Source organism: Canis lupus, chromosome 20 (genome assembly GCF_003254725.2).
Source record: "Canis lupus dingo isolate Sandy chromosome 20, ASM325472v2, whole genome shotgun sequence".
Taxonomy (NCBI): Eukaryota; Metazoa; Chordata; class Mammalia; order Carnivora; family Canidae; genus Canis; species Canis lupus.
Genome location: NC_064262.1, coordinates 44,811,208 through 44,838,018, shown reverse-complemented (window position 1 = coordinate 44,838,018; position 26,811 = coordinate 44,811,208). Strand labels below are relative to the sequence as shown.

Here is a 26,811-nt window from a genome sequence, read left to right as displayed (position 1 = left end):
TTTCTAAGCAGTGATGGTACCTAGGCTTGAGGAGCATAGAACACCGAACACACACCTGGAAACAGGGACCCCACATTGATCTAGGCCAAGACCCAGTGTCCTACCCAGCAAATGGGGCAGATCTGGCCTGGGACATGCATGAAGATGAAATCAGACAAGATGGGCATCAGGAGGGACACCTGGGTGGCTCAGTGGTTGAGCGTCTGCCTTTGGCTCAGGGCATGATCCTGGGGTGCTGGATCAGGTCCCACATCAGGCTCCCTATGGGGAGCCTGCTTCTCCCTCTGCCTATGTTTCTGCCTCTCACTCTGTGTCTCTCATGAATAAATAAATAAAATACTCAAAATAAATAAAATTAAAAAAAAAAAGATGGGCATCAGGAGATATCACACACTTGCTCCCCTGTGGGATACAGACTCCACCTATGTCCACTCACTGTCCAGCAGCCAAGAACAAGGCAGGAGGGGGGTGAGGGGCTCATTGCTAACAAACCATGACACAGTTACATGTGACACAGGATGAATGTCTTGGTTAATGTAACCCTGACTTTGGACAGTGCCTCTGCAGAAGGGATGGAGAGCCTGGCTGGCAGACAAGATAGACAGCAATGCTCCAAGCCACAGTGCAGGGCTCAGCGCAGGTGGGAAAGCCTTGCCCCCAGAGGACACTGCAGGATTCCAGGTCAACCCTCCCTAGGCTGAAGTCCTGGGGGCTATGGAGGAAGCTGGTAGGAAGATACAATGTTCTCGTGGCTGGGCCATATCTGGAGTGCAGGATGGGCTTCTAGAACCCTCTGTCACCAGTGGTGACCCCTCATACAGTAATCCCTGGGTTTTGAGTGCAAGAGCTTACCACAGCTAGGCAGACACAGAAGGGGGACACAAGTGGTAAATGGAGGTTAAGGGGATGGGCAGGCCACCTTCAGGCCTCATCCCTGGGCTGCCAAACCACCTCTGTATATCCAAGCACTGTATCCTCCCCAATGTTGTGAGGACGCCAACACCTCTCATTAGCACTGGATCGAACATGGTCCCAGCTGAGTTCTACCCCTGTCACAGCTACCCCTTTAGCTGTCACAGGTAAATTAGGGCAGTTTGGCCTGAGACTGAGGACACAGTGGCTCAGGCCACATGGAGGGACACTGCTCTCTTGACCAGGCTTCATGGCCTCCCTATCCTGCCCCTCAGGGTGGTGGGTGTGTGGATCCACAGGGAACCTGCATTTGTACCCAGCTGAGAGCTGGCCCCCAACACTGAGTGACCCGCCCAGCATACAGTCAGTCCCCACCCCAAGGAGAGGCATGGATGTGCACAGCGAGAGCCAACATGGCACAGAGTGGCTCCCAGATATGGCAGCTGAGCCCTGGCCTGCCCGCACATGACACCTCCTTGTCCAACACTTGTGGCCACCTGTGCTGTCCACTCAACCATTCTTGGATGTGACTTTCGTTCCCCATCATAGAAGTAGCTGGAAACACGCTGCACAAGATGCCAAGGCCCAGGCTGCTAAGGGTCACTGCAGGAGACGTACCCAAAGCCAGAAACACACTGACGCAGTTGCCCAGAATGCAGCAGGAAGCTTGTGTGCCACAAAGTCAGCAAACCAAAAGCAGCTGCCAGTGGAGTCTGACACCTGCTGCCGTGAGGGGCTCTTTTTCCACCCTATCCCTGACCCTCTCCCTCATCCCATCTTGACTCTTGTGGAGATGTGGCCTCCCCAGGCAGCATTTTCCACCTCAGTCTGCTCAGGACAGTGGCTGCCTCAAGGACAATGATGCTCACTGGGCTGTCACCTCTGAGAAGAGGAAAGGAGTTGAGGCCTGAGCCCCAAAGTGATTTTGCTTGCCTCTGGGCGGGGGCTATGGGAGGGCTCTTCACTGTGACCCCTTGACCCCATCTACACCTTTTCCACACAGGTGTGTCTGTCCACCTTCAAAATCCATTATGGAAGTAGGAGTTCCAGTGCAGAGCCCAGAGGTGGGCTTGTGTAGCTACTGGAGCCACAGGATGGTGGGGGAACCCAAGGCTTGAAACTGACTAATAGGGGAACAGGATGCTCTTCGTGACAGAGGAAGAGGTCTCTAGTATCCTTCAGGACAAAGTGGGGGGCACCTGAGTCGGGGAGGAAGGGAGGTAGAAGGGAGGTTTTCCAGGAGCCTGCTGTGACCCATTCTCTTGGTCCCAGCTCCTCCCCAGCACTACCATGGCCTGTAGAATCCTCTAGTTAACAGGCTGCTCTGCTGCTCCTTAACAACGCTTGTTATTGGTTACCAGTCACTAGGAACCAGGCAGGGAAATTAGCCAGATGGGGATGAATAGCCCAGGAATGCATGGCTTTCTGTGTGTCAGCGAAGAGCCTGGAACATGCTCCAGGATGTGGCCCGAAACTCGGCCCTACTTGGCCAGAACATGTACCTTCTGGACCAAGTCTCAGCTGCCTCATGGGGGCCACCATGTGGTCCTCAGCTGGCCTAAGCACGTAGATTTGGGTGTGTCTGATGTCAGCCCTGACTCCAGGTTACGTCACTATAAACCTAATTAGTGTCTGTGTGCATAGACCTGAAGCACCAAACAGTTTTGTCCTTCCTGGGTTGCCCTGACTGCCTCTGAGGCCTGTGATGGGACACAGGTCCCTGGCTAGAGCCCCTCCCTTTGAAATCTGTCCCAAGCAGAGCCTGCCTCCTCCCCCCACCCATCTGCAGGGCCTCCTGTACAGTGTAGGTGCAGGTGGGGGCTGTGAAAAGACAAAGCAAGTCCTGGGGGAAAAAACTGGGGGTGGGGAGAGGAAGCACTTGATATTCTATTCAGGTAAGCATGAGGTAAACCGGCATACACAGGAACCCAAACACCAAATGCCCAGAGTCTTCTCTCTGGTCAGAGGAACTTCCAGGCCATACATTTCCTTAGCTATTTTCACTTCTCAAGGAAGCCTAAGAATAAACATATTCTGGGTAATGAGAACTACTATTGCTGAACTTGACTTCCAAGAGCAAAGCCTCCTCTTCCACCCAGGGGCACTCCCTCAATACCAACCCAAGGGTGCATTCTAAGCTCTGCTTGCATTTCAAGAGCCACTTTCATGCTTTCACTCACCCAGGAAGCTCAGTAGAAGGAGGACACACCCGCCTCCTCCTGGAAATGGCTCCCAATTTCTGAAACCCCCACTTCAAAAATTTTCTAGACTGTTTCCAAATTGTCCCTGTTACAAACAACGCAGCTACAAGCACCCTAGTGGCTCAATCTTATTTATGTCCCTAACTGCTCCCGAAGAGATGACTCTTAGACACACAGAAACTGGTCAAACATCTCTGACCAGACCTGCCAAACCTCATTCTAGAAATTGTAGTGCAGGCTCCTGTTGCAGCACAGGGAAATGTGAAGACCCTAAGCAGCCCTGGATACTGACCCTACTTCTCTTTTTTCATCAACTGAAGAGTTTCAGGGTGGGGCTGGCCAGGTGGGGGTTTCTCTTTCCCTGCAGAGGCTTTTCGCCAGCTGTCAGAGGTTAACAACTTAGAAGTGACCTGTGGACAGCAGAGAGGCCCAGGTCTCAGCCAGCTCAGTATCTGAGAGAAGGCAGAGAATGCAAACAAACATGTACACAGCAAATGAAACAAAGATGAACATCTAGCTCTGGCACATGGCACCCTAGAGGCCCAACATGGTTCACAGGACAACTTGGCACATGCCGTTAGTCACTCCAAGGAACCCGCTAATACCATGGCCCAGATGCATGCCACAACCTCCTTGGGCAGGCCTGGCTCTCATGGTGCTTGCAAGCACAGGCAGGGAGGTGGCCAGGCCAGATCAGACTCCCACCCCTGGCGGTGCTCAATGCTGAAGCCCTGTGCTGGCTGTGCACACCAAGGGGGAATGTGTACAAGGAGCTGAGTGAGCTCATTCTGGGCCACAAGACAGACAATGGTTCTCCTAAGGCCTCATTAACACACACACACACACACACACACACACACACACACACACGACCCTTGAGGCAGAGAGCCCATCCCCTGGGCAAGGAGGCTGAGGGATGGTGAAAAGAACTGGCCAAGGTCCCCAAGCTAAGGAGCTGGCAGATGGGGTCTCAGTCTGTCAGCTTCATGGGCCTCTGGGAAAGAGAGTTCCTGTCAGCCTACAAAGAGCCAAATGTGGAATCAGCCCATGCACCATGAACACTGAAAGAGCCTGCCCAGCCCCACCCCCACTGACCTTCTACTCCTTCTCTGTCCAGCCTACCTCACCAGCTCCACCTCCAACCTCAGCTATGCACAAGCAGCTGAGTACCTGGGAGAAGGAGGAGGGGAGAGCCCAGGTGTCCTGCCTCCTCTGGCATCAGGCTGACTATGCAGATGCAGCCTGGCAAAGAGAGTGTCTGCTATGTGCGTAGAGCCAGGCCACACTCCTCACAACTGGCAGGGATGAGGGGATGCATCCCATCAAAGCCCAGGAAGAGAAGAACAAGGTCCAAAGGACAAAGAGGGTAGATCTAGTGCCTGACTCTTCACAGCAAGCAGAGAAAGAATAGCACCCCTCCTTGCAACCTGGCACCCTCTAACCCTCACACGGGCTTACACAGGGAATAGCCTCCTATGGAGAATCATGGTCTGACTTGCCTGGCCAGAACTCTGGCACAGGGCCTCAGTACCCTCAGAACCTTTAGGTTCTTCTGTTATGCATGAGAAAATCCAGGAAGCAAAAAAAGGCAGATAAAGCATGATTCTAAATTGAAGGTAGTAGGATCCTTAATTGAATGGATGTGGCTCTCAGGCTTTGCACAGAAATTTGGGCAATACAAGGCAGGGTCCGGGAGAACTCTGTGGTGCTTCTGTGGCTCCTGTGAGTGGCCAGGTGGTGTCTTCATGACCAGAAAATGCTGCTCACTAGATAAGCCACTGATCTCAGTGGCCCTTTGCATAGATCCACTTCCTCATCTTTCCCTGACCACTGAGGGCACAGCACGACCACTGGCCACCAGAGGGCGCCATGAGGCCAGTCTGGCAGCAAGCCCAGGGAGCCCTGCCTTCAACACTGACCTCTGTCCCTGGGGAAATGTCCCAAGGAAGATAAAGAGAAGATTACCACAAGACTCAGCAGGAGCCTGACAGAGGTGCAGATGTCCCAGAGGAGGCACCGGGGGAGCAGGGAGTCTGGGGCTTTTCAGGGGATCTTGCTGACCTTGACAGGTCTTGGTATGATGGTCAGTTCAGTTCATGTGTGCACCTGGCCAGGCCACAGCCCTAAGTGACGCCACGAATGCTAATCTGGATGGAGGTATTCTGTAGATGTGGTGACATCCATGATCAGCTGACTTTAAGAAAATGATCCTTAATGGTCTGAGTAGGCCTCATCCAATCAGCTGAAGGCCTTAGGAGGGAAACTTCAGTTTCCCTGAGGAAAAAGGAACCTCGCCTATGGACCACAGTGCCCATTCCTGCCTGCCCCTGGATGGGCTTCAGCCTCATCAGCCCCACAACTCCGTGAGCCAATGCACTGCAATGTATCTCTTGGTATCTTTGCATTTGCACACACAAAGACACATGGATCCTCTAGAGGCTGTCTCTCTGGAGCACCCTGGCAGAGGTGAAACCCACAGACCTCCTCCATAAGGAGGCAGACGCCCAGCTGTCAGGTGGAAACTGACTCAGCCACTTGTGGCAACATTTCAGATTAAAAAAAAAAAAATTTGCAATATAAAGACCAGAAAAAAAAAAACTGAAGCGTTCCAAGGCATGTTTGGTGGATGAGGGATATGGGGGCGGTGGGAGGTCCTAAGCCTTGGGGGGCAAGGATTGTGGACTTTTCCTTTTTCTTATTCTCTAATTTTTCTGGAAGATGATCATTTAGAATGAAATAAAGATGTTTCAGAAAACATGGAGTGGTGAGCTTCTATAACAAGCCCCTCCCCCCATCCAGCAGTCCAGTACCAAAATCAAACATCCATGGTCCCAGGTCCACCAACAAACCACCTCCAGGGGAGGCCATAGCTCTAGGCCTGCCTGGCCGCTGGGACACTTCAGTTTAGAATTAGCACAGAGATTAGATCAGAACAGAGATTTGGGGGCCTGAGAGTCAGCTATGCATTGGCTACAGGAAGGGAGGCTCTGCTGGACAGAAAAGTTGCATTTACCCCCAGAGAGCCTCTTGATGTGGTCCTTGGCCATGGGACCAACCTAGCAGATCTTAGCTTCGCACAGTGCCTGGCCTGACACCGAGATGGATGGGACCAAAATGCTGCCCCTAGTCTGCTTCTGTGCCCAGCATACCATGACAGGCCAGAGAGAATACTGGTCACAATTCCAGATATGATTAAGACAAAAAAGACTCACCCCTTGACTTCCTTGAAATCGTATTGATGGTCTCAGTGAAACAGACTCCTGCAAAAAAGCAAAATGGGAAAACGTCAATAAAGATATCTCGAAATCCAAACACTCACTTCCCAGTTATAGAAAGAGTAAGGTAAGAGTGTTTTTAGGAGAGGCGAGAGAAAACACACATACATCTGAAAATTACAGGAAAGGTCACTGGAACAAGATTTTGAAGGATCAGTAGGAGTTCCTCGACGGCATGGAGGCCAGGTATAAAAGAGTTAAGAGTGGAGACACAGGAGATGACAGCCCCTCACTGTTCTCCCCAAACCAGTATCAGCCCAGACCGCCCTGCTTTGGAGACACCCCCTCAGAAGGGAATTGCAATGAATGAGTGCTGTTGGCCAGAAGGCAGGCTGATGAGGTGATCCCCACCCCCCAGCCCCCACCAAACACCCTGCCAGGACAGGGCCCAAGGCCTGCTCAGCTCCCTCGTCACAGTTTCAGAGCAGTTTGTCACTGAGCTTGGGGTGGCGCAATTTCCAAATGTCACAAGAAAAAATATACTTAAAAACTCAAAATACTTTAAGCTTCAGCTATTCAGAGATCAGCCTTCTGTCAGAATTTTAGAAAGAACATGAATCCAGATGGAGGGTCGCACCTCTTCTTCTCACCCATCTTGGGCCCTGAGCACCCATCTTCTGTACAGCACATATCACCCCCCAGCATGGTCCTAGTTTGTCACCACAACCTCCTCCCTCAGCCCCCAAACCTGCCTCGCTTCTGTGCCCACTGTCCTCCCCAGCCTCCTCCAGATGGCAGCCAGGGTCTGGCTCTCCTACCTCCCTCAGAGCCTGTTCTCAGGCCTGTACTTCAGACCCATCTGCAGTGAGAAGAGGCCCTCTCGCTGGCTCCCCACATCCCAGACACCAGGTATCTGGAGTGACTACCTGTCTGCTCTCCACCCAGACCGTCAGGTCCACCATAGGCCCTGCATGGGTGAAGCAGCTCTCTAGACTTATGAGAAGAATCAGCCAACCGGCAGGTTGGCCTCATGGTGTGCATGAGTCCATTAGTCGCTCAGATGAGGGCTGTGGCTGTATGAGGCAGACATGGCTCAGCCAGCTGGGACCACACAAGCCACGCATGAATTCTCCCCCCACTACACATACACTTTGTTTACCAGGAGCCCTCTCTTTTGCCAAAAATCTCAAGGACTCTGTCATCTGGAGCAGTTTGTCAGTGAACTTGGGGCAACAGAATTTCCAAACATCCTGAGAGATTACACCTAGCACTAGCACTTACCCCATAAGATCTGATGCCCTAGAAACCACCCTACACTTCCAAAGCACATCACCTCTCACTGCCAGGCCATTGGACATGGGGCATCCTCCAGCCCCCTGTCCTCCTCCAGGACCAGAAACCAGCCTCTGCCGGCACAAGGGTTGCTGTGCTTCAGAGACAGGGGCCAGACTTTCCCCAAAGCAGACTCAGGACCAGCTGACCCATCCTATAAGCCACAACCAGACAGCATCCACCGCCACCCCCCAGGCTTCACGGACATTCACAGAATGATAAACGTGGCACCTATGGGGTCCTTGGCCTGGCTGGGTCCTTGGAGACACAACATTTAAGCAGATTTTGCTTGGGATTGGGTTAAAGACAGAGACTGAAAAGAAAACCTGCAAGGTGGCAAATGAGTGTATGAAAAGCCACTATTCATCATCAGCGAAGGGCAGATTTCCCGGGGTGATAATATGCATCTATCAGGACGGCTAAAACAAAAAGGACAACACCCAACACATTGGTGGGAGCGCACACGGCAGAGCCACTGTGGAAAACAATCTGGTAGTTTCTAAAAAGGTTAAACACAATTTACCACATGACCCAGCATTTCCACTCCAAGGGACAGACCCAAGAGAATTGAAAATATGGGTCTACACAAAAACTTACGTAAAACGTGCACAGCAGAATTACTCTTAGTATCCAAAAGGCTGCAACAACTCAAACGTCCATTAATTGGTGGACAAAGTAACAACAGAATATTACTCAGAAATAAAAAGGAACAAATTCCTGATGGACACAACATGGGACAAATCTCAAAGCCACTGGCTAAAAGCACCTCAACATAGGACATCCTGCATTGTATGATTCTGTTCATATAAATTTTCAGAAAATGCAAAAGTAAAGAGACAGAAAGCAGATCAGTGAGTGCTTAGGCTGTGGATGGGAGTGGGCAGTGGCTGCAGGTAGCTTCTAGGGCACTGTATTAACATTCACAGACTCTACACCTAAAACAGTAAGTTCTATGGGCCATCAACACACCTCCATGACAGCTGTGACATACTCTCAAGTTCACAGAGGGCCTTTCTCTGAAGACTCCTGGCTTTTACCAATATCATCTGAACACAGAAGATTCCTGAACACCCAGGGGAGATATTCCAGTCTGTTAAACATTTTCAGCACAGGATATAGAGTAGATGGAACGAAACAGCAAAAGACACAGGAACACCACGGCAAAGGCAATGCAGTCCTATGAACTCTCTACTGACCTCACCTGATCATTAAAGGCAGGCAGGCAGGCTGCTCCTGGCAGAGGGAATAGCAGGTACAAAGCCCAGAGTAGAGACATGGGATGCCACAGTGGCAGAGGGCACCTGGGCTTGCTTCTTGCACCTCCAGGTCTGTTAGCTCAGACCCCCACCTAGGAGCCAGCCTGGGGCTAACTCTAGCACTATGTGCTTCTACTATCAACAGTGCAAGGCCTGTGTGTTCCAAGGCTGGGGGCAGGGGTGATGACAATGGTGACAATGCAAGTCTGGATTTAGAGTAATAATGGGGAGGAACCAGAAAGGGTGCATTTCCCCAGAAGGAACACCACCAGGGCAGCCACAATAGTGCCTGGATGACAACCACCAGCGCCCACACCAGCTGGCATAGTGGGCCAACCTCCCCTGGACCACATGCTCCCCGTAGGCCATTTTGTGAAGCATTTAACTAGCTTGGTAGCTGTCAAGCAAGTTACCTAGAAGATTCCTTTCCTGCGGTCACCCACTTTCCAAGGGCAGTGGACTTTACCCATTAGAGCATTTGGCAGAGAAGCCTAAAAACCCAGGCTTTCTCAACAATGACAAATGCATGTTCCCATATGGCCTGGCTATAATCACAAAACCAGGCTCCTGGCTATACAAGTTTTCCTGGTGTGTCCTCCCTCCAGCAGGAGAACCTCTGCCCTCAGCAGAGCAATTCACTTCTATCACATACATACTTGGGTGATTCCCCACAAGACCCCTGTCTATAGCCACTAACAAAAACAGACACCAGGACCAGACCCATCTAAGTACTGCCAGCTCTGTGCAGGCAGCAGAGGGCAAGGGGCCCCACTTGGTAAGACATCAGAACAAAGAGAATAGCAGCCCTCAGCGCCCTCAGACTCACTGGACAACAAGGTGTGTTCTAATGACATTCAGGCCACGCCACCCAACAGTGGACAGCCAGTCATGGTCATTGCCACATTCACAGGCCCAGCAGAACCTAACCCTGGTAATCTGTGTTACTGAGGCTGCATAAGTCAACTGTGGCTCTTGCCCATCAGCTCCTCCACCCCAGGGCAGGCTTCCTTGACCTTTTGTGCAGACTTTTCGACACTGGGCACCTGCTCACCACTGTGCCCCTACACCCCTTTAAGATTTCTAGGAGGGACCATGGGTGCCAGCTGGGTCACCTCTCCAAGGGCTACAGGAATCTGATGTAGAGTGTCCTGCACAATGGCATGTGACCATCCCACCTGCCACAAATTCCCAGGTCAGAGACCCAGCAACATTTTAATGAAGAATACAGAATTAAAATCATTATAAGAAGGTTTAAGAGAAATTTCTGAAGGGTTCTAAAATGTACTGAAACCACTTGTGTATCTCCAGTATCCACTAGAGTGGTCTTTGGCACACACTGTTTTGTTGGGGGCGGGGGTGCTACTTGCAATGGAAATCTGTTTTTAGACCAAAGTGAGGTTTTTATTTTTCTAAACATAAGTTCTCAGCTATTTACTGTAAAGTAAATTTGAATGACTCAAAATGCATCAAGGTTGTCACCTCCAGGAACCAACTGGAATAAAGCTAGCTGAATAATTCACCAATTCTTACCTTTCCCGAGTCCAGGAGGTTAGGTTCAGGGTGGGGCAGGCAGGCTAAGGGGAATCCCAAATGCCATGGGCCCCTGTGGCAGCCTCTGACCACTCAGCTTACTGCCTCAAGAAACTTTCCAGATCACGGGCTGGGGAGGCAGAAGGGGCTGGATGTGTGGGTAGAGGCCCCTGGAGTAGGGGGCAGTGCAGAAGACTCTCCTGGAGTCCTCAAAGCGGACTAAACTGCTCCCCTTGAAGGCTCGGGGGCACTCCTTGACCCAGGGCCCCAAGACAGAGGATGTGGCCTGAGAGATGCCATATATGGCCAGTCCAAGGGAGTCCTCATTGTACCCCACTCAGCAGTGGAGCTAAACTAGCCCTCAAGTAAAGGCTTCTCTCAGTTCCCTTTACTAAAAAAAAATCTCAGAAACAAGCTTCCACAGGATCAGGTGATCCACCACTCACCAAACTGCCTGCCAGCAGCCAGCAGCAGAACTGACACACTTCAAGAAAGATAACAAAATCCACCACACAACCGCATGGAATTCACAACACTTGGTATCCAAAACCAGAAACCCCCAGACAATGTGAAGCTATAGGACAGTGTGACCCCCCCAACCCAGAAGAAAATTCAGCCAACGAAAACAGACTCACGAAGGACAGAGACAACGTAACTGACAGACAAGGGCCTCACATTAGAGCAACTATTACATATGAAAAATGTTCAAGGGCTTAAAAGAAACTTGAACTGGTGAGAAGAGAAATATGAGGTAGGAGGAAAGAGCCACATGGAATTTCTGGAGCTGAGAAATGCAATATCTGGAAAGGAAAACTCTCGAGGTGGGATAAATATGGGACAATGTGGAAGAAAAGGTGATGAACCTGATGACAAACTACCAGAAACTATCCAAAATGAATCACACACAGAAAAGAGTCTACAAAAAAAGAAAAAAAAAAAAAAAGAAAGAAAAGACAAGAAAAGAAAAGACGTCTACAGGAAAATGAATACAGCCTTGGTGAACTGTGGGACGATGGTACCAAGAGTTCCAACATATGCATAACTGGAATCCCAAGAGCATGGTATCTGAGGAAATAATGGCCCAAATGTGAGGAACACAGTAATTCCACAGATCTAAGAAATGCCAGCAGGAAAACAAAGAACCATGTCACAGCACACCACAGGCAAATCAGTATGACCACAGACTGACATGCTATGAACCAAGGAGCAAAGAGGAGACTCCCAAAGCTAAGTATCAGAAAAAAGCCTGGAGACCATGGAAGGTCTGTAAAATACTGAGAGAAGAACAATGAATGCCAAACTTATCCAGTGAAAAGAGAAGGTGAAACAAAAGCTTGTTTAGGCAGACAAAGGCGGAGATAATCTTTGCAGTAGATCTGCACTGTAGGGAAGGTTCTGGAAGTCCTTCAAGAGGAGGGAGAGTGATACCAGATGGACATGTGGATCTGCACACAGGGTCAAGAACACTGGGTCACGGGGAATATGTAGATGAACACAAGAGACTTTTTCTCATTGTTACATTTCTATAGATCACTGACTATTCAAGGCATAAATAACAGTGACGAAGCACAGGATTGGAAGTGCAGCCTTTCTAAGGGTAGCAATGAGGCACAAGGACTGGGTGGAGCGGGATTGGGGAGATAGAAGCAAATTATCCCAGGGCCCTGACACCATTATGACCCGAGGCACAAGGTTAATGTGAGAGCTGTGCTCTCCCAGTACCAAGCTAACCCTGACCTCCCTGAGCCATGGCCCTGGGAGAGTGCAGTAGCCAGACTCTACACATTTGCCTCCTGAACAGGCTAGACATGCACCTCTAGCGTGGTTTGACCAACTTTCCCCTTTATGTATTCAAGGGGCACTTCCTGAGTCCCTCGGCTCCCAAGCCATGCCTCACAGAGCATGGCACGCAGGGCAGGACAACTGGCTACCCCACCACGTGCCCATGACTGCACATAGAAGGATCAAGTGAGGGGTTTATTGCACACGGCAAGAGAACAGATGTGAACCAAGGCAGGAGGAGGCCAGTGCAGAGATGCTGAGCAGCAGAAGAGCAGTGAGACAGTGGCAGTAGGTGAGAAGGCATGGTGCAAATGGAAGTCAGCGGCAGTGTAGTGGGGGCAAGGCTTCCCCTGGGCTTGTGGACTACCCCCACCCCCCACAGTGTGGCACCAACTGTGTCTGTGGAGCAAGCAGCCAGAGCCCTTGCCAGAGATGCCTTCACAGCAGGACCAGTGGTTACCCTCTGGACTCACCTAGCCTGGCTCCCAGCAGCTGCAACACTCTGGCAATCCAATCACTGCCTTCTGGCTGGCTGTTCCCTGCAGGGGCAACAGCTTATGGGACCAGGGACATACCATTTGTTAGGGGAGCCTTGTCACCCTGTTACCTCGCTTTCTCAGCAGGACAGAAAGCAAAAGGTGGCAAACATGCCCAGGCCAGAAGGGTCCATCAGACTAGCCGGAGTGCTGTCCATTTCCCTGTTGCCTTGGCAGCTTTTGGGTTATTCCCCCAGACTGTGATTAGTGAGTCACCAGGTAATGTAACTTCCTATAACAGTCTCTGGAACAAGGTACCACCTGTCTGCATGCGTCATCATGCTCAGTACTTATGCTTCAGGCTGGCTTACACATAATGCCTCTAGTCTCTGCAGACCCCCTTACTCCCACCACAGGCTCACAAGTCACATCCTACCCAGGGGCTGAGCAGCCCAGTGACAGCAATGACTATAACAGGCATGGACAGTGGTATGGGGTCCTCAAGAGCCACCCCTCCCACTGGCCTTATCAGGACTCTGTGTAGCAGAACACCATCTCCTACTGGGCATGTGCGGGGTTTGAAACCAGTAGTTCAGGGACACCTGGGTGGCTCAGTGGTTGAGTGTCTGTCTTCGGCTCAGGGTGTGATCCTGGGGTCCTGGTATCAAGTGCCACATTAGGCTCCCCATAGGGAGCCTGCTTCTCCCTCTGCCTATGTCTCTGCCTCTCTTTCTGTCTCTCTCATGAATAAATAAAATCTTTAAAAAAAAGGCAGGAGTTCATTGGGACAAGTGTCACTGTTGGTGCTGTGTTTTAGCCAAGAGCCCAAATGAGTCAGGAGGACTGGTGGAGATGGGCAGTGAGAAGGTATCACCACAGAGCACCCTGCAGGTACCATAAAGATGGAAGACACAGGGAGCAAGTAGAGCTGGGGAACAGGCAGCCCTGTGGGAGGAGGCATCAAATGCTGCCCAAGACCCCTTTATGCTAGGTCCCGGAGAGGACAAGTTAGAACTTCACCATGGCCAGAATCCCTGTGTAGCCCCATGGAGCAGAGCATTTCCCAGGCAAAGCAATAGGATGTAGCTTACAAAATCCACCTCCAGGTTCAGGAAGCACACTGGGTAAGGCACTGAGTTCCACTCAGGGTCACCTGGGTGATCCTAGCCCCATGGGACAGAGATATACTTCATTGGAGAAGAGGGCACTGCTGGCCTCAGGTACATGGAGACCTGGGATGCTGTGCCTACAATAGCCTCACTCCAGAGTGATCGAGCCCCCAATACCAGCAGTGTCGAGGCAGAGAAGCCCTGAGCTAATTGTTGCCCTGAGGAAAACAAAGGGTAAAGCAATTAACAGAGCAGAACCTGGGCCATAATGTGGGACATTCCACGGGACAAATGACCTGATTTCTCCAACAGATGGATGGCACAAAAGGAAGAAGGATGGAGTGCTATAAATTACCAGACTTGACATGGACATCACGTGTGGCTCTATGTGGACCCAGCCACGTGGAGACCCAAGTGGAGACAGCCTTACAAGGGTGCCAGGGGCTATGCCTCAGGTGCTCTCACAGAGCTGTGTAAAGATCATCTGAAAAAAAAACAGTCCATACCTGTTACCATTCAACTTGGTCACTGAAAAAGCCAAGAGTGAAATGAAGATACTTAGAATTGTTTTACAAATGCTCCAGCAAGGGACACCTGGGTGGCTTAGCGGTTGAGCATCTGCCTTTGGCCCAAGGCGTGATCCTGGGGTCCCGGGATCGAGTCCCGCATCAGGCTCCCTGCATGGAGCCTGCTTTTCCCTCTGCCTATGTCTCTGCCTCTCTCTCTGTGTGTCTCGTAAATAAATAAAATATTTTTAAAAAATGCTCCAGCAAGACTAAACAAAGAAAAGGGGGGGACGGCACTGGGAAGAGCTGAGATGTGAAGGGTCAGGCACTCACAAAGGGCAAGGCTGGGTGATGGCACAGGGCCCATGGTTCTCATCTCTGTCATCTCCACATGTTAACATTTCCATGTGAAAGGTTTAAAATAGGGCAGCCTGGGTGGCTCAGCGGTTTAGGGCCACCTTCAGCCCAGGGCATGATCCTGGGGACCCTGGATCGAGTCCCACATCGGGCTCCCTGCATGGGGCCTGCTGCTCCTTCTGCCTGTGTCTCTGCCTGTGTGTGTGTGTGTGTGTGTGTGTGTGTGTGTGTGTGTGTGTGTGATGAATAAATAAATAAAATCTTTTTAAAAAATAAAAGGTTTAAAATAAAAGTACACATGTACCACACAGAATGGACACAGGGCAAGGCCAGTGAGAGGGACAAGCACAGGGTCTGCACATCATCTGGGGAAAAGGGACAGAGCCAGCAAGAGGTAGGACAAGTGAGGACTGTCCTGACCTGGAGAGAGCCACAGAATGTCTGCCACTGGGCCTGTGTGGAAAAAGCAGCACTGGACACCACCCCTCCCAGCCCGTGGGGCTCAGTGTCAATTCTGCGTGGGTAAACATGCTCCCTGCAACCTACACGGCCTGCCCTCCTTTCCACAGACTGCCTGTGGAAAATGGACCGAAAAGGAGGGGTCTGTTCCTCCTTTTTTTGGGGGGGGGGTCTGTTCCTCCTTAAAGAGAGTCTCTCCAGACACCTCGGTGGCTAAGCAGTTGGGTGGCTGCTTTCGGCTCAGGTTGTGATCCCTGGATCTAGGATTGAGTCCTGCATTGGGCTCCTATGGGGAGCCTGCTTCTCCCTCTGCCTATATCTCTGCCTCTCTCTCTGTGTCTCCATGAATTAAATAAATAAATCTTAAAAAAAAAAAAAAAAAAAAAAAAGTCTTGACAAAGCACAAGTGAAGAGCACCAGCACTTCTTAGGGGCTATGATCAATCCATCAATCCTCTCCTGAGCAGAATGTGGCTAGGAAAGGGGGAAGCTAAGTCCTGAGAAAAGGCCTGGCTGCTGACCTGGCAACTGTTCCCCTCCTTTCCAGTAAAGCACAAACAATTGGGAAACTCCTTTCAAGGAATCCTCCCTGCAACTTCCTGGCAAATTCTGAGCAGGATGCCGAGGCTGTGGAGAGTTTAGACAGCGTCTATGACCATGAGGGGCCATTTCCGTCAAGTACAGCCAGGGAGAATAGCAACACTTTCATCACTACGTGGAGGGACACAGAAAAGCAAAGAGAGAGATTCCAAGTAGCCAAGGGCTAGGTGGAAATCAGGACCCACACGATGGCCAGCACAGAACATATTCCATCTAAATTCATGGAGGTACACAGGAAGTTTGAGGATTAAAAAAAAAAAAAAAAAAAAAAAAAAAGACAAATCACCTAACTGTGGCCCTGACAACCTCTACCCCTCAGTGTCTTGTCTGCTCTTCCTGGGTCAGCAAATAAAGGCAGACTAGAAGGGCCACCTTCTTTCCACTGATTTTCCCGGTACCCACCTGTCCTCCAACCCTCCACCACTCCCAGTCCCTGGCAATCAGCGATCTGTTTTCTGTCCCTACCAGGGAGCTTCCTCCAGGTCACGTAACTGGAATCATACAGAGTTCCCTGTGGTTGTTGTAACAAATCACTACAAACTTGGTGGCTGAAAACAAGAGAAATGTATTCTCTCACAGTCCTGGAGGCCAGAAGCCCAAAATCAGTATTCCCCGGCTGAAATCCAGGTATGAGCACGGAGTACAGCATGGCTGTACTCCGTCAAGGGGCTCTAGGGTGTGAGCCTTCCTTACTTCCTCCAGCCTTTTGAATCCTCAGGCATCCCTCAGCATATGGCCACACCACTCCAATCTCTGCCTCTATGGTCACATCACCTTCTCCTCTTCTGTCAGATCTCTTTCTGCTTCTTCCTTAATAAGGTCACTTGTGATTACATTTCAGGCCCACTCAGATAATTCAGGATGATCTCCCCATCTAAAGATTCTTAACTTAATCCCATCTACAAAGTCTTTTTTTCCATCTAAAGTCACATTCACAAGTTCTAGGGGTTCAGTCCCGGACATTTATCAGATCCTTATCCAGCTGACCACACATACTTAGCGGAATGCCTTTGAGGTTCATCCATGCTGCTGTCTCCAAAGTCCATTCCATTTTACTATTGTTAACCTACTCTATTATACCAGTTTGTTCATCCATTTGCTGACTGAAGGACACAAGGCTCATCTCTTGTTCTGGGGACCAATGAATAAGCTGCTATAAACATTCACATACAGGATTTTGTACAGACATGAGTTTTCAGTTCACCCAAGAGAACAATTGGGAGGTCCTCTGGTAAGTATCCGTTTGACTTTATGAGAAGCTGCCAAAGTGTCTCCCAAAGGGGCTGTAACATTTTGGGTTTTTTGTTTTGTTTTTGTGGGTTTTTTTTTTTTTAAGATTTATTTATTTATTCATGAGAGACACACAGAGAGACAGAGACACAGGCAGAGGGAGAAGCAGGCTCCCCACAGGAAGCGTGATGTGGGACTTGATCCTGGATCTCAGGATCACACCCTGAGCCGAAGGCAGACACTCAACTGCTGAGCCACCCAGGCATCCCTGGGGCTGCACCATTTTGTGTTCCCACCAGCAACGAGGGAAATCCAGCTGCTCCCTATTCACATCAGCATTTGGGTTGTCGGCTGTTTTATTTTAGCCATTCTCATAGGTGGGAAGTGGTAGCTCATGATGATTTTAATTTGCATTCCCCTATTGACTAATGATGTGGAGCATTTTTCATGGACTAATTTGCCATTCTTGCATCTTTGTGGTGAAGCTACACAAAGCTGTAACACATTTTTAAAAACTGGGTCATTTTCTTAGTATTGCATTTTGAGAGTTCTACGTATGTTCTGGATACAAGAGCTTTATCACATGAGTTTTGAAGTTTCTCCCAGTCCATGACTTGTTTTTTCTTTCTTATAACAGTGTCCTTTAAAGAGAAGGTATTAATTCCGATGAAGCAGCACTTATCAATTTCTTCTTTTATGGAACTTGCTCTTGATGGTGTTATAGCTACCCACTTTCTTTTTTAAAATAGTTCTATTTTATGAAAATCTTCTAAATTGCCATTCTTGCCAATTCTCCCTCCCATTCCCGAAAAAGCAGCTCTAGGGAATGGCCAGGTCCAGCCCTCCCATCTCCACCCCACTAGTTCCCAGTTAAGTGTCTCTCTCAGATTCCCATGTCTATACACTCTCTGAATCATGGCCATGTATGCTTCCTGGATGCTGACCACTTGGACACTATCTGGACTTAGCCTCATGACCCTGGTGGGGTGGGCCAGATACTGTCCTCCCACCACACCTGCCCCTCACCCTGACTATAGTTTTCACTGCTTCAAGACTTACACACTATTACATCCAATAAATTGGGCCAGGGCCACACAGGGCCAAGACCATTACACCACTGGGTTCCCTGTGTTCCTCTCTGTATCAGTCAACATGACTAACCCTGGGTGCCTAAAGCAGTGACCCTACAGATGGGACACCAAGTGAATCAGAACATAGGGTACAGTGGGTCACAGGAAGTGAAGAACCCACAGGGCAGGGTATGGCCTATGTTCCACTCAGATAAGAGTGGGCAGCATCTGAGCCCTGACCAGAGCAGGTGCTGCAAGGACTTGTTAGGCACAGGCTCGGCACAGAATCTGCAGCCAAATCGAACACAACAGGGATCCCTGGGTGGCGCAGCGGTTTGGCGCCTGCCTTTGGCCCAGGGCGCGATCCTGGAGACCCAGGATCGAATCCCACGTCGGGCTCCCGGTGCATGGAGCCTGCTTCTCCCTCTGCCTATGTCTCTGCCTCTCTCTCTCTCTCTCTCTCTCTGTGACTATAATAAATAATAAATAAAAATTAAAAAAAAAACAAAAACAAATCGAACACAACAACTTGTGTTATCTTGGACGGCCAACCTCCATTGTAAGACCCCATCTTCAACCACTCAGGGATCAGATAACCATTGTTACAAGTGAGGAAAATTAGGCACAAAGAGAAGACAAGGATGCTGGAGGTCATGGAGGAGAGAGGGGCTGGGGTCTCCATTCCACACAGAGCTTATCTCAGTCTCACAGGGACACCAGTCCTGGGGTACCCACATGGCTCATGCTCAGTCACCACCTCACTGGATCTTAATCCAATTTCACAATTTATCCAAACTTCTATGAAAGGTGCATAACCCCATGATAATGGGATGAGACAAACATCTACTAAACAAAACTTCACACTGAAGTGTTTCTATACCACTGAGCCCTGCTCCATCAACAGAAAACAGCCCTCTACAAGATGCCCCCACAGTCCCAGGCCTCCCCCTAGGGGTGCGTGTCTATCATGAGGGACCAGCCCTTACCACCTCTCTGAGTCGTGCAACTTATGCTGGAGCCAGGCCCTCTTTTCAACACTTTGGTCTCATTATTATTTCATCTTTCCCCTCTGCCTTTCCTCAATAGAAAAATTAAAAAGATGCCCTACCTCGAACTTGCTGCATGCCCCCCCCAGTGTACATAGCCTGAGTGCTGAGGAGAACCTGAGGAGGGGCTGGACTCCGCCCCTGTCCCTACGGTGGCAAACGGCCAAACCTCAAATCTCATCTTGCCTGTGTTACCACTCACCTTCTGGGACAGAGCAAGCCCAAGCACAGAACTCCTAGCCCCCAGCCCCTCGCTCTGCTCCCAGGACCCGAGAGTCCTCTGTCTAGGCAGGAGACAACCTCAGGAAGGTGTGTGCTTGGCCTCTCATCTCTCTCACAGAGTCCTTGACCAGGCAAACGAAAATGCATGGGAAACACCGATAAACAAGCAAGAAATCACACAGAACACTTTGTACGCTCTTCTGCCACAGCCTCAAGAGGAGCCTGAGTGCTGGGTGGGCTTCTTTTGTTTTTCTAACTCAACTAAAACTCATCACACCAGGCACTGAACTCAGTATCAAACTTGACTCTGGCCCAGAGCTGGTGGGCAGGGGTGGGGGACATGACAGCCCCACTCCCTAGACAACTGAGAGAAGATCGAATGACAGTGGAGAAAGCAGAGGGCCCCAGGTCCTCTGGAGTACTGCTTGGGATTCGGGCTGCCTGATGATCCACATCTCACAGTGGGCTCAACTTGTATATCTCCTGTCTCATTGCCCATCCCAAAGCGTCACAAACGTGTCCCAGGAGATGCAGGATCAAATTACAGACATATAAAAGCCCTGGCTGCAAACCCAGCCTTCTCTTCCCTTCAGGGCACAGTGGTACTTCATGGCCTCTGGTCAGTGCCTACATCCAGTGAAAGGTCACTCTTCTACATCCTTGTCACACACACAGGATGACCTGCTAGCGGGGAGCTGCCAGGTCAGGGACCTTTCCCAGTCCCAGTACTCAGTGTTGGTCCAGCCCTGTCACCTGGGCACCTGCTGTGAATCCACAGCCTTCCCACCCAATCCTGCCCTAGCAAAGCCTCCAGATAATGCCAGCCTCCAACCAGCCTGGGCATCAGCTCCAGGCCATGCTCAACACCCTTTGTTAGCTTTATCAGTGCACTGGAATAAATCGTAATTGCTCGGGAACACAGAAAAGGCAGATCCTGCCATTTGCCAGCCAGGGCCCTGGGAATGGGGACTGCCTCTGAGCCAAGGAGGCTGCCTCTGCCATAAAGCCAGTTCAGAGACTTGACCTTAAAACACAGGGTGAGGTTCACCTGGGAAATCCCTTCTAAGGGCTCCGAAGACATCCTTGAGGTTTTAGGGGAATGTCTGGACAAGCCAATCTCCTCAGAGAGCTAGGTCACCCTCTCTACTTCTAGAAGTTCTAATATTTTGAGCCAGAACATTCCAAACATCTCAGAGAGGTACCAAAATTGTCTGGGGCTTTAGGCCCACCCACATGGCAGTTCTGAGTCCCTGGGTCACTGGCAACATGCTCTTGCTGACACCAGAGGGAGAGCACTGGGCCCAGGGTTCAGCTGGGCCTACTCTCTAATGTATAGACAGGAGGAAAGCAGAATTGATGTGACCAACGCACATGAGGTGGGTACACTGGACAATGAAGCCTCAGAAAACTGACCCAGCTGGCTTCAGCCCATGGTATGCCTTCTCTTGGAGGAGCAAGCACTGTGCAGGAAGCCAGGCTTGGAGTTCAGAAGTCAGGCTCACCCTCACTGGGTCTGACACAAAGCAGGCTACATGAAATCTGTGCATTTTTAACTTTTAAGAAGTAGAACCTGACCTGGCCAAGGCTGGGCTGGGCTAGGTCCCACAGGGAGGCTCCAGGACCAAACAACACCCTGCATCCTGCATTCACAGAGCCTCACCATGTCTTTTCAATGAGGTCCCCTGCGGCTGCCAGGCACTCAGTTTTCATCACTATTAGAGCCAAGAACAGATCAGTCCCTTCAGATCCTGGCTTGGCTTCGAGGGGACCTAATTGTTGTCTTTGGGACAACAAGATCCTCTATCACCTAGACAAACAGAATGGACCTTCCTGGAATAATCTGGACTTTCAGACTCTGGATGCTCAGGAGCTGTGAAGCCCTAGAGAACAGAGCCTATCTACCCATCCAGTTATAATCTCAGCCACAGGCTTCAGACCTATCCTAAGAAAGGCCCTCTGCCCACTATCCCCACCTGGTGTGGAGTGTGACCCCTCTAAGCACGGACAGGCTGGCTAAAGAATATCTGAAGGGCAAGCATCCTCAACTACCCTCCTCCTGAAGGCGTCTGGCAGGTGAGTTGAGTGAAGTTCATCTCACACATGCATAAAGCTGCGTATCAGCTGCCACCTGGCTCCCATGACACAAAAGGATCAGTCCTGTTCTTGGGTTAAGTCATGCATAAGCATCCACCAAGATCCACCAACTGACTATCCCTCAGAGCATCCCTTAGAGCACACTGTCCAGTGGAAAATGGTGCCAAACTGGGCTCATCCTGCAAAGCACATGGGGCAGTGGTGCCCACCTCTTGTGTGGTGAGGGTAGACAGCAGCATGTGCTCTGCCAGCTGCCCACTGGCTCTCAAGTGCCAACTGTGAGGACCTCCTATGTACAAGGCCATGTGTTTCCAGGATCAGCTTCAGGCAGATGAGGAAATAGGCTCAGGGAAGCCAAGCAACTTGTTCAAGGTCACCTGCTCAGGAAGCAGCAGAGCACTTACTGAAGCCAGGACCCAACTCAAATAAGGAGGGAGCATGGGCGCCAGGGTGGCTGAGTCAGCTGAGCATCTGATTTCAGCTCAAGTCGTGACCTTGGGGTCCTAGGACTAAGCCCCCCATTGGGCTCCCCGGTCAGTAAGGAGTCTGCTTGTCCTTCTCCCTCTGCCCTTCCCCTTGCTTGGGCTCACTCTGTCTCTCTCTCAAAAAGAAAATCTTTAAAAATAATAAGGAGGGAGCAGACCCCCTGCTACTTCAGATATGTCTTTTCTCCTAACTGCCTCTCCTTCCACATCAATGGGGTCTTGCTCCTTTGGACATGCCTGTAACCCTCCCAAACCAGCTAATCAGCATCCTCAGCTGGAGCTATGTGGGGCACTCCCCATTTCTGCAGATCTGTTTTCCTTAACCCGTTTGCTGGGAAAGAGAATTGCCCTGAAAATACGAATGAGCCAGAAGTCTGAAACTGTCAATAGCCTTTTTACAGAACAATTTGTCACCTGCCTAAAAACAAAAGTGAATGATCTCAGCTCAAAGTGACAAGACGAGCATCATGTAGTTGCCAAAAGCTGACGCACCCCAGAAACCAGGAGGCAGCTCAAGTTCTGCTGAGCAAACTGCAGATCCAGGTAAGAATGGTGCAGATGGGAACAAGGAGTCCTCCCAAGAACTGCAGCACGATCCTAGTAGCTTCAGAAGAATATTTCTTAAAGTATGTACAATCAGACATATTCATGGTCATGGAGAGGTCTGGGGACAGCAGTGCAAGCCTGGTGGCCTCCAGGCTGGCTACCTCCCTGTCACACTGACCAGGCTCACTCCTGCCATGCTCCTTCCTTAGTGGGCCTTCTCACCCGCTGACATCAAGGCCCTGTACCCCTTCCCAGCCAGAACCCTCAGATCCTCCCAGCCTCCTGGGAGGGGGGGGGCTCTGATCTTATACAACCATCTGTCAAATCTTGCCCTGCAGCCAGTAGGGCCCACATTGGTCCCCTTTATGGTTCTCAAACCCAGCGCTGGTGTGAACCCCCATCTAGGGCATTGCTCCTGGGATCCATCCCCACTAACTTCTCAATGGAGTGTTCCTCAGACAGATTTCATGCCAGGCACACTCACTCAGACCCCTGCCACCAGCTGAGGGCATGTCCCTAACCAATGTGCTAGAGTGGTCTCTTCCTACCTGAAAGTAAGTCCTAGGAGGAGAGTTTGTCCCATCAAAACTGATCCCCAGGGCCCATAGCCTGGCACCAGGCTGACAGAGGTTCAAGGCAGCCCCAGCTGTGCTGTGTGGTAGGTGAGACATGCTGCTTCGAAAAGTAGAGAAAAAGCGCTACAGCCCAGTTCTCTCTCCTAGACATGACCTGGAAATAATCCCAAACTCACAAAAAAGCTGCAATGGTTCAAAGAACACACAAATACATTTTTTAAAAAACACTTTATTCATTTATTCATGAGAGATAGACAGAAACAGAGAGAGGCAGAAACATAGACAGAGGGAGAAGCCGGCTCCCCACAGGAAGCCTGATGCGGGACTCGATCCCAAAACTCTAGGATCATGCCCTGAGCCAAAGGCAGACGCCCAATCGCTGAGCCATCCAGGTGTCCCACGCAAATACATTTAAATGCCACACTAACCTGCTTTAAGTTGCCCTACCTGCCCATGCAAGCATGTGGGTTTTCTCCTGGCTGCCCTCCCCCAACATGCATACCATCATATACCAACAATTCAGACACACAGGCGCGTGCGTTCCTGGATCACCTGAAAGCAAACTTCACACATTTACCACGTTTCACCCCTAAACACATGGCATGCTTCTGAAAAGTAAAGGTATTCTCTTCCACAACTACACAGCAGCTGCCAACGAGCTTATTATGCTCATTATTAACAGGGCATTTCACACCACAGTCCACCTTCCACATTGCCACCTGGCTCAGTGATGTCCTCGCATCACTTTCCCTCCGAAAGCCAGCTTTAATCTGGAAGTTTCTCAGCAGTTCTTTGACATGGAGGCACTGCCGTTTGGGGATAATATGGGACAGCACCCCTTTTCTTTTTTTTTTCTTTTTTTTTCTTTTTTTCTTTTATGATAGTTACACAGAGAGAGAGAGAGGCAGAGACAAAAGGCAGAGGGAGAAGCAGGCTCCATGCACCGGGAGCCCGACGTGGGACTCGATCCCGGGTCTCCAGGATCGCGCCCTGGGCCAAAGGCAGGCGCCAAACCGCTGCACCACCCAGGGATCCCAGCACCCCTTTTCTTTACTAGAGTTTGCCACGTTTCAGGTCTGCCTGATGCAACCCACGATGTAACTCACTCTATGTTCCAGCTGCAGGCCTCGAGTTGACAGCGGCCCTCCATGACACCCCATTTTCAGCACAGAGTCTGTCTGCCCTACTGGGGCTATGAACACTGATCACACCCAGGCAGGGCCACCCTGCTCGGGCTACCTTCTCCCTGTGCAGCTTACGGTGGATGCCTACTCCTAACTCATGGTCCAGGCTTGACCCTGCCACTCACAGCTTCAGGGCTGCAGCCATAAAACCAAGTTCTTGTCTCTAGCAGCCTCAGCATTCCACAGTAAGCAGGAGCCTTCCCTTCTTCTCCATCAATTATTTCCATTCTTGCCATCAGCAGTGTTGACAGTTAATTTTATGTGTCAACTTGGCTAGCTCACAGAGCCTAGTTGTGTGGTCAAACACCAATCTAGATGTTATAGCAAAGATGGGAAAAACAGTTAAATCGGTAGACTTAGAATAAATTGTCTTCCATAATGTGGGTGGGCCTCATCTAATCAGATGAAGGTCATATGAGCCAAAAGATCACGGCCTCCTGGAGAAATAAGGAATTTTGCCTCCAGACTGCCTTTGGACTCCAGATACATCATCAGCTCTTCCTTGAGTCTCCACCTTGCCAGCCTGCCCTGCAAATTTGGACTTACCAGCTCCCACGACTGCAGGAGCTGATTCCTTAAAAGTAAGTCTCTCTCCCTCTCCCTCTCCATTGGTTCTGTTTCTCTGGAGAACCTTAATATAGATTCATGGAGTGTCTTCTGCTATGGTCTCAAACACATTAGAGTTCTTAATTATCTTGATGCTCAAACTGTTCCAGGGTGGCCCTAGAGCCTCTGGTGTTGGCTCCCGACCCATCCCTACCCTCCTCAGAGCCCTCCCTGAAGTCTTGGCACCAGGAGAAGCTCTGGGCTCCACTTGGCCTGCTGCAGCACAGCAGTGGCATCTCCCCCTCTCTGAGGAGCCTTGGTTCCAAGACTGAGATCTGGAAGCTTCCTCATTTCTCAGAGCAGCTTACAGAGGCCCCCACCAGGATAGCTCCTGAGGGCACTGCATTAGCAGAAGTCCTAAGGACATGGCTTGAATTTGGGGTGTTCTTGAATTTGAGTGGGAAGAAAACAAACATATTTCCACTAACTGAAACTTAGCACTTCTTTCTGTTACAAACACAACTGACCTTGAACAGTGGCTTAAACTGCAAGATTCATCTTACATACAGGTTTTTTTTTTTTCCAATAAATATAGTAACAGTACTTTCTATTTTCTCTCTCTCTCTTTTTTTAAAGAGAGAAGAGAGGAGTGGGGGAGAGGGTAAGAGAAAATCTCAAGCAGGCTCCACACCCAGTCCGACACGAGGCTCAATCTTACCACCCTCAGATCATGAACCAAGCCAAAATCAAGAGTTGGACACTTAAACGACTGAGCCCCACATGTACCCCCTCCTCTTTATGAGTTTTTTATTTTCCTTTCTCTAGTTGACTTTGTAAGAACACAGTATATGAAACACATGACATAAAAAACATGTTAATGGACTATTTATGTTGTCAGTAAAGCTTCTGGCCAATAGCAGGCTATCAAGTTTTTGGGGAGTCAAAAGTTATACACAGATTTTCAACTGTGTGTGTGGGGTCAGCACCCCTAATCCATACATTGGTCAAGGGTCAACTGTGCAGCAGTAGGGTAGCATCACTGATATGCTTTAGCACATCAAATGCCATTTGTGCTGATGCCTTCAAAAGTCATTTCACTCACCACTATTTCTAAATCATAATAAATAAAGCAGCAATTAAATCTGCTGAATCTCATCATTTAATACACTAACAATAAATGTGTTACTAGGTCACATATTTCTCTTTAACACTTTACTCTCTCTCCACATAGAGCATTGCTTTGGTAATTCTACATATTTTCGGTGCCTGAGAGGGATCCGCATCCAGAAAAGACCAAGGCCCCTGCCCATGACTCGCTATCTTGACAGGATCTCCCCGAACTGAGGTTCAGCCATGAATTGCCTTATTGGGACGGTACTTATAAAGTCAACTAAAGGGACGCCAGGGTGGCTTAGCAACTTAGCGCTGCCTTCAGCCCAGGGCATGATCCTGAGGACCTGGGATCGAGTCCCACATCAGGCTCCCTGCATGGAGCCTGCTTCTCTCTCTGCCTGTATCTCTGCCCCTCTCTCTGTGTGTGTCTCTCATGAATAAATAAATAAAATCTTAAAATAAAATAAATCAACTGGAGTAAAAAAAAAAAATTAGCCTCTCTAATCTGTTTTGTTTTGTTTTTTTTTTTTAAGATTGATTTAGGGATCCCTGGGTGGCGCAGCGGTTTAGCGCCTGCCTTTGGCCCAGGGCGCGATCCTGGAGACCCAGGATCGAATCCCACGTCAGGCTCCCTGCATGGAGCCTGCTTCTCCCTCTGCCTGTGTCTCTGCCTCTCTCTCTCTGTGATGACTATCATAAATAAATAAAATTAAAAAAAAAAAGATTGATTTATTTACTCCTGAGAGAGAGAGAGAGAGAGGCAGTGAGAGAGGAAGAGACATAGGCAGAGAGAGAATGTGGGACTCGATCCCCAGACCCGGGATCACTCCCTGAGCCAAAGGCAGATACTAAACCACTGAGCCACCCAGGCGTCCCTAATCTGCTGTTTCTGAACCCATATTTTACTTCTGGCCACAGAAAGTCAGAGTGAGAACTCACCAGATAAGCCACGTAAAGTGTTGGCTT

General features: G+C 49.9%; 1 protein-coding gene across 2 annotated transcripts in view; it reads right to left on the bottom strand.

Annotated features, from left to right (window-relative positions):
* The window catches only part of ELL (elongation factor for RNA polymerase II), a 79,217-nt gene that overhangs the window by 23,556 nt on the left and 28,850 nt on the right, over nt 1–26,811 (bottom strand). For both annotated transcript variants that reach the window (XM_025458078.3, XM_025458077.3), the window contains exon 2: nt 6,326–6,373. In XM_025458078.3, the coding sequence (XP_025313863.1) occupies nt 6,326–6,373 (48 nt within the window). The remainder of the gene's footprint in view (nt 1–6,325; nt 6,374–26,811) is intronic.